Source organism: Dipodomys merriami, unplaced genomic scaffold, assembly GCF_024711535.1.
Source record: "Dipodomys merriami isolate MVZ:Mamm:240054 unplaced genomic scaffold, mDipMer1.0.p SCAF_71, whole genome shotgun sequence".
Lineage (NCBI taxonomy): Eukaryota > Metazoa > Chordata > Mammalia > Rodentia > Heteromyidae > Dipodomys > Dipodomys merriami.
The window spans coordinates 402,333-414,904 of NW_027206302.1; the positions used below are offsets into that span (position 1 = coordinate 402,333).

At 37.1% G+C, this 12,572-nt stretch overlaps 1 protein-coding gene across 17 annotated transcripts in view; it reads left to right on the forward strand.

Annotated features, from left to right (window-relative positions):
- Dock7 (dedicator of cytokinesis 7) overlaps positions 1–12,572 on the forward strand; it is a 205,216-nt gene that overhangs the window by 96,078 nt on the left and 96,566 nt on the right. For all 17 annotated transcript variants that reach the window (XR_011368959.1, XR_011368960.1, XR_011368961.1 and 14 more), the window contains 3 exons: positions 973–1,204; positions 3,742–3,906; positions 5,692–5,861. Coding sequence is in view for 6 of the 17 variants with exons in the window: in XM_070008950.1 (XP_069865051.1) it covers positions 973–1,204; positions 3,742–3,906; positions 5,692–5,861 (567 nt within the window). In the remaining 11 variants the exon portion in view is untranslated. The remainder of the gene's footprint in view (positions 1–972; positions 1,205–3,741; positions 3,907–5,691; positions 5,862–12,572) is intronic.

The window sequence follows — 12,572 nt, forward strand, 5'->3', positions numbered from 1 at the left end:
TAGCTCCAACCAACTTTTACTCACATCTCATTGCTCAGAACTGTATAGTATACAGACATCCTATAAAGGAACCTGAAAGAGCCAACTTTTATCCTAGAACCTGTTACATTATTGCTTTCGATAAGACTAATTCTGTTACATTATTGCTTTCGATAAGACTGTTTCTGTTAGGAAGGAGGTAGGTTAAATAATAACAGTCAGTATTTAGTCAGGAGACAAATCCATAGAAACTTGAATGGGGGCTAAATTTAAAGATAAATTTGTTAAACATATTAAAGATGACTCATTACTAAATGTTATGATGATAGCAGAGATAACAGTTACAGAAAGTATCAAGAAGGGACTTAGAAACCTAAATAAAGCTAACAGAGATACATAAGAACATGTCACTTGCTATGCTATGATTTCAAAAAAACTTGGTGGATAACCCCTGCCATGGAAGACTGAGAAACCCATAGCTGTGAATATTGTTGCTAGTATCCTTCACCTTTAATTTGCAGCATTCACATCTGCTTTCCATCTCTTGGAAAACAAACAAAACAAATGAAAATATCTTTTAACTCATCAAACCTTTCAGACTACCTTCTATACTGCTTACTTTTTGAGTCTGTTGCAATCCAGCTGATGGTGGCAGCTGTAGTTTGAAGACCTGAGCCAGCTCTCTGCTGCACAGTATGATAAAGATGATGGGTTTGGAGCTAAGAAATAGCAAATTAATGGGTGCACACAGATGGGTTACTAAGATAACTGCCACAATAATTGAGTGCCAAATGAGTCAAACTCTAACTGAAAAAGGTAAATCCTTCTTTATTAACGCTTTATTTCTTGAGTAAATGAGAATGGACATGTTTAATTGGAAACAAGTTTTATACTTTTTTTATATTTTCAGGTAATATATTTGTAGTCTACAGTTCTTTATGATTAAAAAATTTACATAGCTTTAATTTTTTAATTTTTTATTCTTTGTTTTAGGATCCTTATCTTGACAAATTCTTTGCTCTGGTCAATGCTCTGGATGAACACATGTTCCCAGTCAGAATTGGGGATATGCGAATCATGGAAAATAACTTAGAAAATGAATTGAAAAGCAGTATTTCAGCACTGAATTCATCTCAGTTGGAACCAGTAGTTCGATTTCTTCATCTTCTGCTTGATAAACTGATACTTTTAGTTGTTAGACCTCCTATCATTGCTGGCCAAATAGGTAATTTACTTTGTTTGAGATGAATCATAAATTATATAACTTGGAATTTCTAACTTTCATTATAAAAGAAACAAGGGTCACTATTCCCATTTGCTGTCTAGGGGGTGTTATTTTCTTGTTTATTTGCTTACAATCAAAAGAGACCTTTTTGTTTGTTGTTACCAAATGTGACATATATACTTCTCAAATTAGTGAAGTAATTTATTCATTGACCAAATACTTTTTTTGTTTTGTTTTGTTTTTTTTTTTTTTGGGTCCGGTCATGGGGCCTGAACTCTGGGCCTGGGCACTGTCTCTCAGCTCTACAGCTTAAGGCTAGCACTCTACCACTTGAGCCACAGCACCACTTCCGGCTTTTTTCTTTTTGCTTATGTGGTGCTGAGTAATTGAACCCAGGGCCTCTGGCATGCAAGGCATGCGCTCTACCACTGAGCCACCTTCCCAGCCCCTCGTTGACCAAATACTTATAAAGCACTTATTACACAATGCATCAGACACTGATAGGCACTGTCTAGAGATGGTTACTGACTTCAAATTTCAGATTACATAAACCTCATGTTATGTTTTACTGGATATATAATAATCTACATTTTTATTCATCTGCTGTTCATTTAATATAGCTTTTCTTTCTTTTTTCTTTCTTTCTTTCTTTCTTTCTTTCTTTCTTTCTTTCTTTCTTTCTTTCTTTCTTTCTTTCTTTCTTTCTTTCTTTCTCTCTCTCCCTTCCTTCCTTCCTTTCTTTCTTATCTTTCTTTCTTTCTTATCTTTCTTTCTTTCTTATCTTTCTTGCCAGTCCTGGTGCTCAAACTCTGGGCTTGGGTGCTGAGCTCCTTTTGGCTCAAGACTATCACTCTACCACTTGAGCCACAGTGCCAATTCTGGATTTTTCTATGATTGATTGGAGATAAGATTTGTGTGGACTTATCTGCCCTGGCTGGCTTCAAACTGTGAACAACAGATACCAGCCTCCTGAAGTAGTGAGATTACAGGCTTGAGCCACCCCAACCTGGCCTGAATATAGTTTGTCTTTCCTTCATTTGTTCAAAACTACTGTATTTTCTTTTTCTTCCGTATTCTAGGGAGAGGTACTTCTATTCCTACCCTTTCCAAGATTTACTGTAACCTATTTCCAAGATGCTTTTCCCAAAGTACCTGTGCAAATCTTGTAAAGAAATTTAGGATAAAAGAATTTTAAGCTAACTAATTACAGAAATTTTGTGTTAAATGGTGGCACAGGGTTTTGAGAAATAGTCTGATTATTTGAAAAATAAACATTTTTAAAGAAAAAGGATTGTCAAACCCCACTTGGGTTTCTGTCTCTAGTCCTATTCCTAGATAGATAGATAGATAGATAGATAGATAGATAGATAGATAGATAGATAGATCTTCCTAATTGACCATTTTATTTGATTATTCCACTTTTAGGAAAACTAAATTGGCCTCATTATCTGTTTTATTCCACTTTTAGGAAAACTAAATTGGCCTCATTATCTGTTCATAATCTTCTGTCTTGGTTATATAAATCATAAAACTGAAGCTCTGTTGCTCAAAATGACTAATTGATTTAACTTACCTTTTCACTGTGCTGTCTACCAGGATTCTACAATTTTTGCAAAGTTCTTGTGATACATTGACTTGAATGGCTGTGTAGGTAGTACTTACCTTGGCATTTAAAATGTTTTATACTTTTTTTTCCCCTTATAATCCTTTTACAAAATCACTTTTGTCCGTTAAGTTGCTTATTCACTATTTTTCATACCTTTTGTATTTTTAATAACCCATATTCATTGATACTAGTTTTTTAAAAACAAAAGTAATATTAATTCCTTGCATATGTATGTTTTTTGTTTTTTTGGGTCCGATCATAGGGCCTGAACTCTGGGCCTGCGCGCTGTCCCTCAGCTCTTCAGCTCAAGGCTACCACTCTACCACTTGAGCCACAGCGCCACTTCCGGCTTTTTTCTTTTTGCTTATGTGGTGCTGAGGAATCGAACCCAGGGCCTCTGGCATGCAAGGCATGCGCTCTACCACTGAGCCACCTTCCCAGCCCCTCCTTGCATATGTAGATTTATCAGTCATCTATAAAATTAGTTGTTTCTAAAGATGATTATTTTATAAAATAATTTATATCTGTTTGGTTATATTTTGTTTTTTGAGTGATCCAACCTGTATCATTTTCATGTTAAATTAGTAAAATGAGTTTTTTTCTCCTTTACAAGAGTATATTTGGTTCAAATAATTCAAAACTTTGAAATTAGCATAAAATACTATCTCTTTATACTTTATATAGGTACTTATATAGAAGTGACAAAAACACTGATCTTTGTAGAACTTAGAAACTAAAAATGTTGGGGGGGGGGAGGATGGGAATGGATAGGAAGGGGAAACAAAGAAGGAGGCTACAATGCTTGATAAGAAATGTAATCGTTATCTTGCCCATGTAAGTGTAACCCCTCTGTACGGTATTTTCACAATAAAATAAAAAAAAAAGAAACTAAAAATGTTAAAAGCCAAAATATTTTCTTCTTTTCTGAAAGTTAACCTAGGTCAAGCTTCTTTTGAAGCCATGGCATCAATTATAAATCGACTTCACAAAAACTTGGAAGGAAATCATGACCAGCATGGCAGAAACAGCCTTCTTGCATCTTATATCTATTATGTTTTTCGCCTGCCAAATACTTACCCTAATTCACCATCACCAGGTATTTTATTCTTTTTGCTGTGAAACTTTCATAAATGTTGCTGACAATGTTGAGTTAAGCTTATAGTCTACAATGTGATGCATCGTTCAATAATAAACATTTATTAAATATCTCTTATATAATATTTACTATGTTAGATGCTAATGTTAAAGTGATTACTTATGTTTTTATACATTATTTATACAGCTTCCTTTAATTTGAAGTTCACAAATTAATTCTTGGAAATAAACCTTGAAAATAACTACTGGTAAGTGGAGGCATGGTAGAATGCTAACTTTGAACAAAAAAAACCAAGCAAGTATACAAGACCCCAAGTCCAAGCCTCCATTAATTGATTAGTTAATTGATTCCTATATCTGAAGAAATTTATCATTCCTTATTAGGATAAATAGAATAATATGTTTATCATTCAGAATGTTGTGGGTATCAAAGAAGAAATATGGTAGACCAGTAGTTCTTGATAAAACTGTGAAACATGCAATAATGAAAAATTGGGGCTGGGAAGGTGGCTCAGTGGTAGAGTGCTTGCCTCGCATGCATGAGGCCCTGGGTTTGGTTCCTTAGCACCACATAAGCAGAAAGTGCCAGAAGTGGCGCTATGGCTCAAGTAGTAGAGCGCTCGCATTGAGCTGAAGAGCTGAGGGACAGCGCCTAGTCCCAGAGTTCAGGCCCCACAACCAGCAAAAAAAAAAGAAAAATTGTTGTCTAGAAAGATTCTCTTTACAGTCAGTAAAATAGCATAACATTTCAGAGTTTTGAGCCCCAAGTCTTTGTGTGACACTGGTAATAGTAGTGTTAACTTGTTTGTTTGAATGTCTTACTTTGAAAAAGCATGCAATTGTTCAGTTAGTTAATGATTATGGTATACACACTGTTCAACTTGTTGGCATGTTTGTGTGCATGTCATCATTCATTACTAAGTACGTGCCCTTTTGCAGCTGTGGCAGTTTTAATGCTCAGTATTGAAAGATGATGTAAGACTCAATGTAGGTCAGACAAAAAGAAATTCTTTGCTTTTTTATATAATCTGGAATTGTAGAATTATCTTTTTATGTATATAATCAAGATTGCATTTTGTTATTGGTAAAGTCCCAGTTAAGAAGTGTTGGGATAAATTGGCTCTCTCTCTAGTGACTACTATCAAGGGATAGAACAGTGTCAGGTGGAAAAAAATGAGACATCAGCTAAAACATTTTGGATTTGAGATTCAACTATATCTGAGTGAAGATAGTATTTGTTTGTTTCATAGTAGTTTTTATTGTGCATAAAATAAACATTTGATGGTAGTTATTTTATTTATAGTTCATTATTTTTATTTATTTATTTATGTTTGGTCAGTTGTGGGGCTTGAACTCAGGGTCTGGGTGCTGTCCCTGAACTTTTGCACTCCAGACTATTTTAGCATTCTCCCACTTTGAGCCACAGTGCCACGTCCAGTTTTCTGGTGATTAACTGGAGATAAGAATCTCACAGACTTTTCTGCCCAGGCTGGCTTTGACGTGGAATCCTCAGATCTCAGCTTCCTAAGTAAGATTATAGGCAGGAGCCACCAGCACCTGGCTAGTTCATGATTTTTGTCAGCTGATATAAAGTAGAATATTTTTGTGTAGCCCTCATTAGGCCTTAAGTGTTTTTACTCTTGGTGATTTTTTTTTAACTCAGTAGATTTCATTTAGAAACAAAAAGAAATCATAGTCTTTATGAAATGTTATGAAGTGGCAGAGTTTTTTACCCTAGTTAATTTTCTTTTGTTTACTTATGTGCAATTGTTTTATGCATTTTTAGGTCCTGGAGGTCTGGGAGGATCAGTGCATTATGCTACAATGGCTAGATCTGCTGTGAGACCTGCAAGCCTTAATCTAAGTCGTTCTCGTAGCCTTAGTAATAGTAATCCAGACATATCTGGGACACCTACATCACCTGATGATGAAGTTCGGTCAATCATTGGCAGCAAGGTAAATGAAGGGATGATTTTAAGTTTATGAACAAATGTGAAATGCCTAATTCCAATTTGTTCTTAACTTTGAGTCATAGATGAGTGAGAATAAACAAGAATTATACATACATACATACATACATATATATATATATATGTCTAAGTTAGGAATAAACAAGAAATTGTAAATTCCTATTTTATCAGCATTAAATATTGCATGTTTATATTAATTATATAGCGTGCTATTATAAACTGGTTTGTGCACTCTATGAAAAATACCTCTCAAGTTCTAAAATTTGTCCAGGAAAGCTAGTAACATATTACTAGCTGATAGGCCATGTGAAAAATGACCAGATTAACTTTCTGTAGAATAAGTGGGACCTAAGTAAATAAAATATAGGTCATCATCATTGACTTAAAATATGATCACCCCTTCCTTAAAAAGTATCTAGAACAGCTTTGATTGGTAATAGAGTTATATTTCATAAGAAACTTTGCAGTTCACTAAGATTAGAAAAATAAGACTAATTTAATGATTTATCTCAGATGAGAAAAAGACTACCTACCATAAGACTCAGCTGTACTTTAATAATTGTTACCACACCAAAAAACCTATAGAAAAATAATCATTCCTTTCTACATGTAAAGTACAAAAATAATTCCAGAGTTTAAGAAAAATGGGCAAAACCACAGTATGAGTGAGGCCAAGAAATATCATATTAGGTTGTGTTTTGATCAGACTAAACTTAAATTTTGTTATTGGAAAAGAAAATGCTATGATTTGTATAGAACAATAGCCATTTTTTTATTATTGTGAAAATACTGTACAGAGGGGTTACAATTACATGGGCAAGATATTGAGTACATTTCTTATCAAGCATTGTAGCCTCCTCCTTTGTTTCCCCTTCCCATCCCATCCTTCCCCCATCCCCCCCAAATCTCCCCCCCCCCCGCCACCAAAGTTGTAAAGTTCGTTTTCGACATAGTGACTTGTATGTCTCATTGTTGCAATGGGTCCACCTGTATCCCTATTTAAATGATTTGTTTTTTTCCTTCCCCTCCACAAATTATAACAACATCAAATACAGTGAAAGCAGGGGTTATATTGTGGGGACTTTTACTCTGTTTATTCAGATATAGGGAAGAATTATAAACATGTTCTAGAATTCATGTTTATGTGAACTGTAGTAAAGTCCTCTGTTTCTTTAAGTGATAGTGATCAAAATATCACAACTACTCTTACAGTATGTGTGTGAATGTATGTGTTATATATAATATATAGCATATAGGTACAGAAATTTTATATTTGGAATCCTGTAATCTATATTAATGTATGTTAACTCATTCTAATATTCATAAAAGTTTTTAATTATCTTAAGTAATATGCCTTTGCAGCTTTATAAATTTAAATAATAAATTTATAGACATTTTAGTAACTTAAAATTTATGTAGATGTTAATATAATTTAAACATGCTATTTTTATGAATGATGTGTGTGGAGAGGTATGTAGATTACTGCAGAGTAACCAAGCAATATGAAAATGTAAAAGAGAAAATTCCAGCTGAGCGCTGGTGGCTCACACCTATAATCCTAGCTATTTGGAAGGCTGAGATCTGAGAATCACCATTTGAAGCCAGCTTGGGCAGGAAAAGCCAAGAGACTTATCTCTAATTAATCACACATAAAAAGGCTGAAAGTGAATCTATGGCTCATGACAGCCTTGAGCAAAAAAAGTTTAGTGACAGTACCTAGGCCCTGAGTTCAAGACTGAGGACCATCACCAAAAAAAGAAAAGAAGAGAAAAAGCCATTAAATGAGACAGTAATGATTTTTACATATATAAAGTGAACAATTTGGGGCTGGGAAGGTGGCTTAGTGGTTGAGTACTTGCCTTGCATGCATGAAGCCCTGGGTTCGATTCCTCAGTACCACATAAGCAGAAAAAGCCGGAAGTGTCTCTGTGGCTCAAATGGTTGAGCCTTGAGCAAAAGAAGCTCAGGGACAGTGCCCCCACCCTTAGTTCAAACCTCAAGACTGGCAAAAAAAAAAAAAAGTGAACAAATTTTTTCTAATCTAATATTAATTGAAAATAGGCATTCCTTCTTGTTAGGCAAGAGCTCTACCACTAGAAGCACACCTCAGACCCAGTTGCTATTAGTTTTTCACATATGGTTCTTTGACCCTTGGCTAACCTTGGACTATAATTTTCCTGCCTCTAACTCCCAAGTACCTGGGACCACAACCTGGTACCAACATGCCAGGTTTGGGTTTGAGATAGGAGTCTTCAAGCTTTAGACTGACCTGTACTCAAACCAGTATTTTCCTGCTTGTCTCCCAAGTAGCTGGGATTATAGGTGTGTAGTAACACATATAGCCTAATTTTGAAGAAAACCATCACAAAATGAGAACTTGTCTTATGCTAACCCAGCCTTGTTCAGTTAATTTTTATTTTGTTTCGTTTTTTTTGAGACAGAGTCTTGATAAGTAGCCCAGGTTGTACTCAACTGGTTATGTATTGAATACTGGCCTTGAACTTGATCCTCCTACCTCTTCTTCCTGAGTGTTAGGATTATAGGCATATGCCCCAACACAGGCTCCAATAAAGCATCATTTAAATTGTTTTATGAAAAACAATTTTTATTGAAAAACTTTCAATAAAAAGCTACTTCCAGTGGCTGGGAAGGTGGCTCAGTGGTAGAGCGCTTGCCTTGCAGGCCTGAGGCCCTGGGTTTGATTCCTCAGCACCACATAAGCAAAAAGAAAAAAGCCAGAAGTGGTGCTGTGGCTCAAGTGGTAGAGAGCTAGCCTTGAGCTGAAGAGCTGAGGGACAGCGCCCAGGCCCAGAGTTCAGGCCCCACGACCAGACCCAAAAAAAAAAAGCTACTTCCATATTGAATTATAATTCCTAAAATATTAAGATGTATAATATTTATACTTCTGTAGACTTCACCATCATATCCACCTCCCTAGTACTTAATATAGCTATAGATAAACTATCCATTTTTCTAAATCCACTACTTTTGGGGGGAGGGTGTCCAGTCGTGGGGCCTGAACTCTGGGCCTGGACAATGTCCCTCAAATCTTCAGCTCAAGGCTAGCGCTCTACACTTGAGCCACAGCTCCACTTCCGGCTTTTTTCTTTTTGCTTATGTGGTGCTGAGGAATCAAACCCAGGGCGTCAGGCATGCAAGGCAAGTGCTGTACCACTGAGCCACCTTCCCAGCCTAAATCCACTACTTTTGACTTTATAAAAAACTCTTTTCCTGTCTTATTGACTCAAGATTTTCACCCAGAGAGTTCTTTCATCTCTGTCCTTCATAATCAGTTTCTTCCTGTGTATTGAATCATTTCCACTCACATAGAAGCTTGTAATTTCTTCTCCTTAAAGTAAATTTCTCTCTAGTATTTCTGCTGCTACTGGCTTTGCCATTTCTCTTGCTACCTTTTATGGGAGAGTTCCTTAAAAGTTTGTGCACTCTCATTGTCTTAACTTAAATATTTCTATTATCTTCCACACAAAATGCACTTGCTAATGCTATTAGTGTTTTGCATGTTTCTAAATCCAAAGGTTTATTGTCAATACTCACCTTATTTTAACTGCTAGTATCTTGTGACATGAATTTTCTGTTTACTTAGCTTAAAGGGGTCTTGACTTTCCTCTTAGTTTATTGGTTATATCTCTTCATTTTCCTTTATCTTCTTTATCTGATCTCTTAATCTGGAAATGTCACCAATTTTTGTACTTATTTTTCTTCTCCTATATAAGTTTAATAGCTTATTAAATACCATTATAAAGGTTATACTAATTACTCCCCAAATTACTTTCTCAATACAATTCTCTCAACAATTCCAAAATTTGGCAGCTATTCTAAATTCTTTTTGTCCAAATTGCATATTTGTTAAAAATGTAGCTATGTTATTTTTCTCTTTCTTTCTATGCTGTTGATTGAACCCAGGACCTTGATGTGGCAATAGCCACTTCTTCCCATCTCTACAACTACCACCTTGGTCTGAGTTGCCAGTGTCTCCCCCTGAATCAATGTAATTAGCCTTAAGATGGTTTTTCTGCAGTTTGTCTGCTCACGCTTCACAACACAATAGCCAGAATGTTGCTTTAAAAATGAAACATGCAGGGGCTGGGAAGGTGGCTCAGTGGTAGAGTGCTTGCCTTGAATGCATGAGGCCCTGGGTTCAATTCCTCAGCACCACATAAGCAGAAAAAGCTGAAAGTGGTGCTGTGGCTCAAGTGGTAGAGCACTAGCCTTGAGCTGAAGAGCTGAAGGACAGCGCCCAGGCCCAGAGTTCAGGCCTCATGACCAACAAAAAAAATAAAATAAAAAATGAATCATGCTGCCAGGAGCCAGTGGCTCAAGCCTGTAATCCTAGCTACTAAGGAGGATCTGAGGATCACAGTTCAAAGCCAGCCTGGCAGGAAAATCCATGAGACTCTTATCTCCAATAAACCACCAGAAAACCGGAAGTGGCGCTGTGGCTCAAGCGGTAGAGCGTTAGCCTTATGCTGAAGAGCTCAGGTACAGTGCCCAGGCCCAGAGTTCAAGCCCCATAACCAACAAAATAATAAAATGAAAATGAAACACAAGCCAGGTACTGGTGGCTCACAACTGTAATCCTAGCTATCAATCAGGAAGCTGAGATCTGAGGATCATGGTTGAAAACCAGCTTGGGCAGGAAAGTCCATGAGACTCTAGCTCCAATTAATCACAGAAAAAAGCCACAAGTAGTGCTGTAGCTCAAGTAGTAGAGTGCTAGCCTTGAGCAAAAGGAGCATAGGGATAGTGCCCAGGCTCAGCATTCAAGGCCCAGGACCAGAAAAAAAAAAAATCAAAAAATCAGTGCCTTGGCACTGAGTTCAATCCCCATTACAGGCACCAAAGGTGTATGTGTAGCGGGGCGGGGGGGGGGGGGTGGCGGGACACAGAGAAATTAAATTAGATTCTTATTCCCTCAGTTTCTTTTTTTTTTTTTTTTTTTTTTTTTGTCGGTCATGGGGCTTGAACTCTGGGCCTGGGCGCTGTCCCTCAGCTCTTCAGCTCAAGGCGAGCGCTCTACCACTTGAGCTACAGCACCACTTCCGGTTTTCTGGTGGTTTATTGGAGATAGGAGTCTCACGGTCTCTCCTGCCCAGGCTGGCTTTGAACCGCGATCCTCAGATCTCAGCCTCCTGAGTAGCTAGGATTACAGGCGTGAGCCACCAGCGCCCGGCTTCCCTCAGTTTCTTTAAGACTTAACTTAGAAGGCCACTGTCCCAAAGAGCATCTTATTTCAATTTGTAATCAGTTCTTTCTATTCCCCCTTTCCCTGAGGACTTCTAATCTCCTTGTTTTTTTTTCTAAAAATTTTCTATCTTTTAATACGTCCATTAATTTGTGTATGTGTGTGTGTGTGTGCATGTGCGCACGCGCCCACCAGATCTGAGGCTTGAACACAGTGCCTAGGCACTGGCCCTGAACTTTTTGCTCAAGGCTAACACTCTACCACTTGAGCCACAGTTCCACTTTTGGTTTTTTTGGTGGTTAATTGGAGATAAAAGTCTCAAAAACTGGGGGGGAAAAAAAGTCTCAAAAACTTTTCCTGCCCAGGCTAGCTTGGAACCATGATTCTCAGATCTCAGCCTCCTGAGTAGCTAGGATTATAGGCATGAGATGCTAGCAACTGGCTTGTAAACCTTCTTATGTGATACTGGCAATCTCTTAGGTGTAGGAAATAGAAGTAAATCTCTAGATCCCTTCACAAGGAATCACAGTAACTCCTTTTAGAAGAAGAAATAATTCACAGCTAGTCAAACACATTCATAGTATATTAAAGAAACTAATTTCATGAAGTTAATGAAGATAGTTTTAATACACAGCCCCCTGCATAGTGTTTTCCTTGTTTCATATGTATGTATATTTATATATAGCACTCCATTGTACTTATTACAAGTCCAATAAAAAGAAATACAACTTCATTTCCACTGTTCTTATTAGGCAGGAGGTATAGAATTATCAAGTACCACTGTATAGTTTTCTTTTTCTTTTCTTCTTATTTTTTTTTTTTTTTTTTTTTGGTCGGTCGTGGTCTTGAACTCTGGGCCTAGGTGCTGTCCCTGTGCTCTTCAGCTCAAGACGAGTGCTCTACCCTTGAGCCACAGCGCCACTTCTGGTATTGTAGTGGTTTTTATTGGAGATAAGAGTCTCATGGACTTTCATGCCCGGGTTGGCTTTGAACCGTGGTCCTCAGATCTCAGCCTCCTGAGTAGCTAGGATTACAGTGTGAGCCACCGGCGCCCAGCTCACTGTATAGTTTTCAGCTGATGAAAGATGAAATGAAATTTTTGTTTCCAACAAAAAACTGAATATATTTCTTCCACTCTTTTTTTTTTTTTTTTGTCGGTCGTGGGGCTTGAACTCTGGGCCTGGGCGCTGTCCTTCAGCTCTTCAGCTCAAGGCGAGCGCTCTACCACTTGAGCTACAGCGCCACTTCCTCCACTCTTTTCTTTTAAATCCCAGTTCAATTAAAAAAAATTATCAGAATTACTGATTTAGACTGTTAATTAGCACTTGGAAGGATGATGATGTAAGAACTTTAGCTGTTGGTGCTTCAAGGTGATCTTTTTACAAATAGAGAAATTATCTTTAAATGCTCAACTTAATGTTCTTGGTTATTTTTATAAATTATTATGTATCATAAGATGATTTGGGTGAACTAATATTTCATAGGTACCTAAAA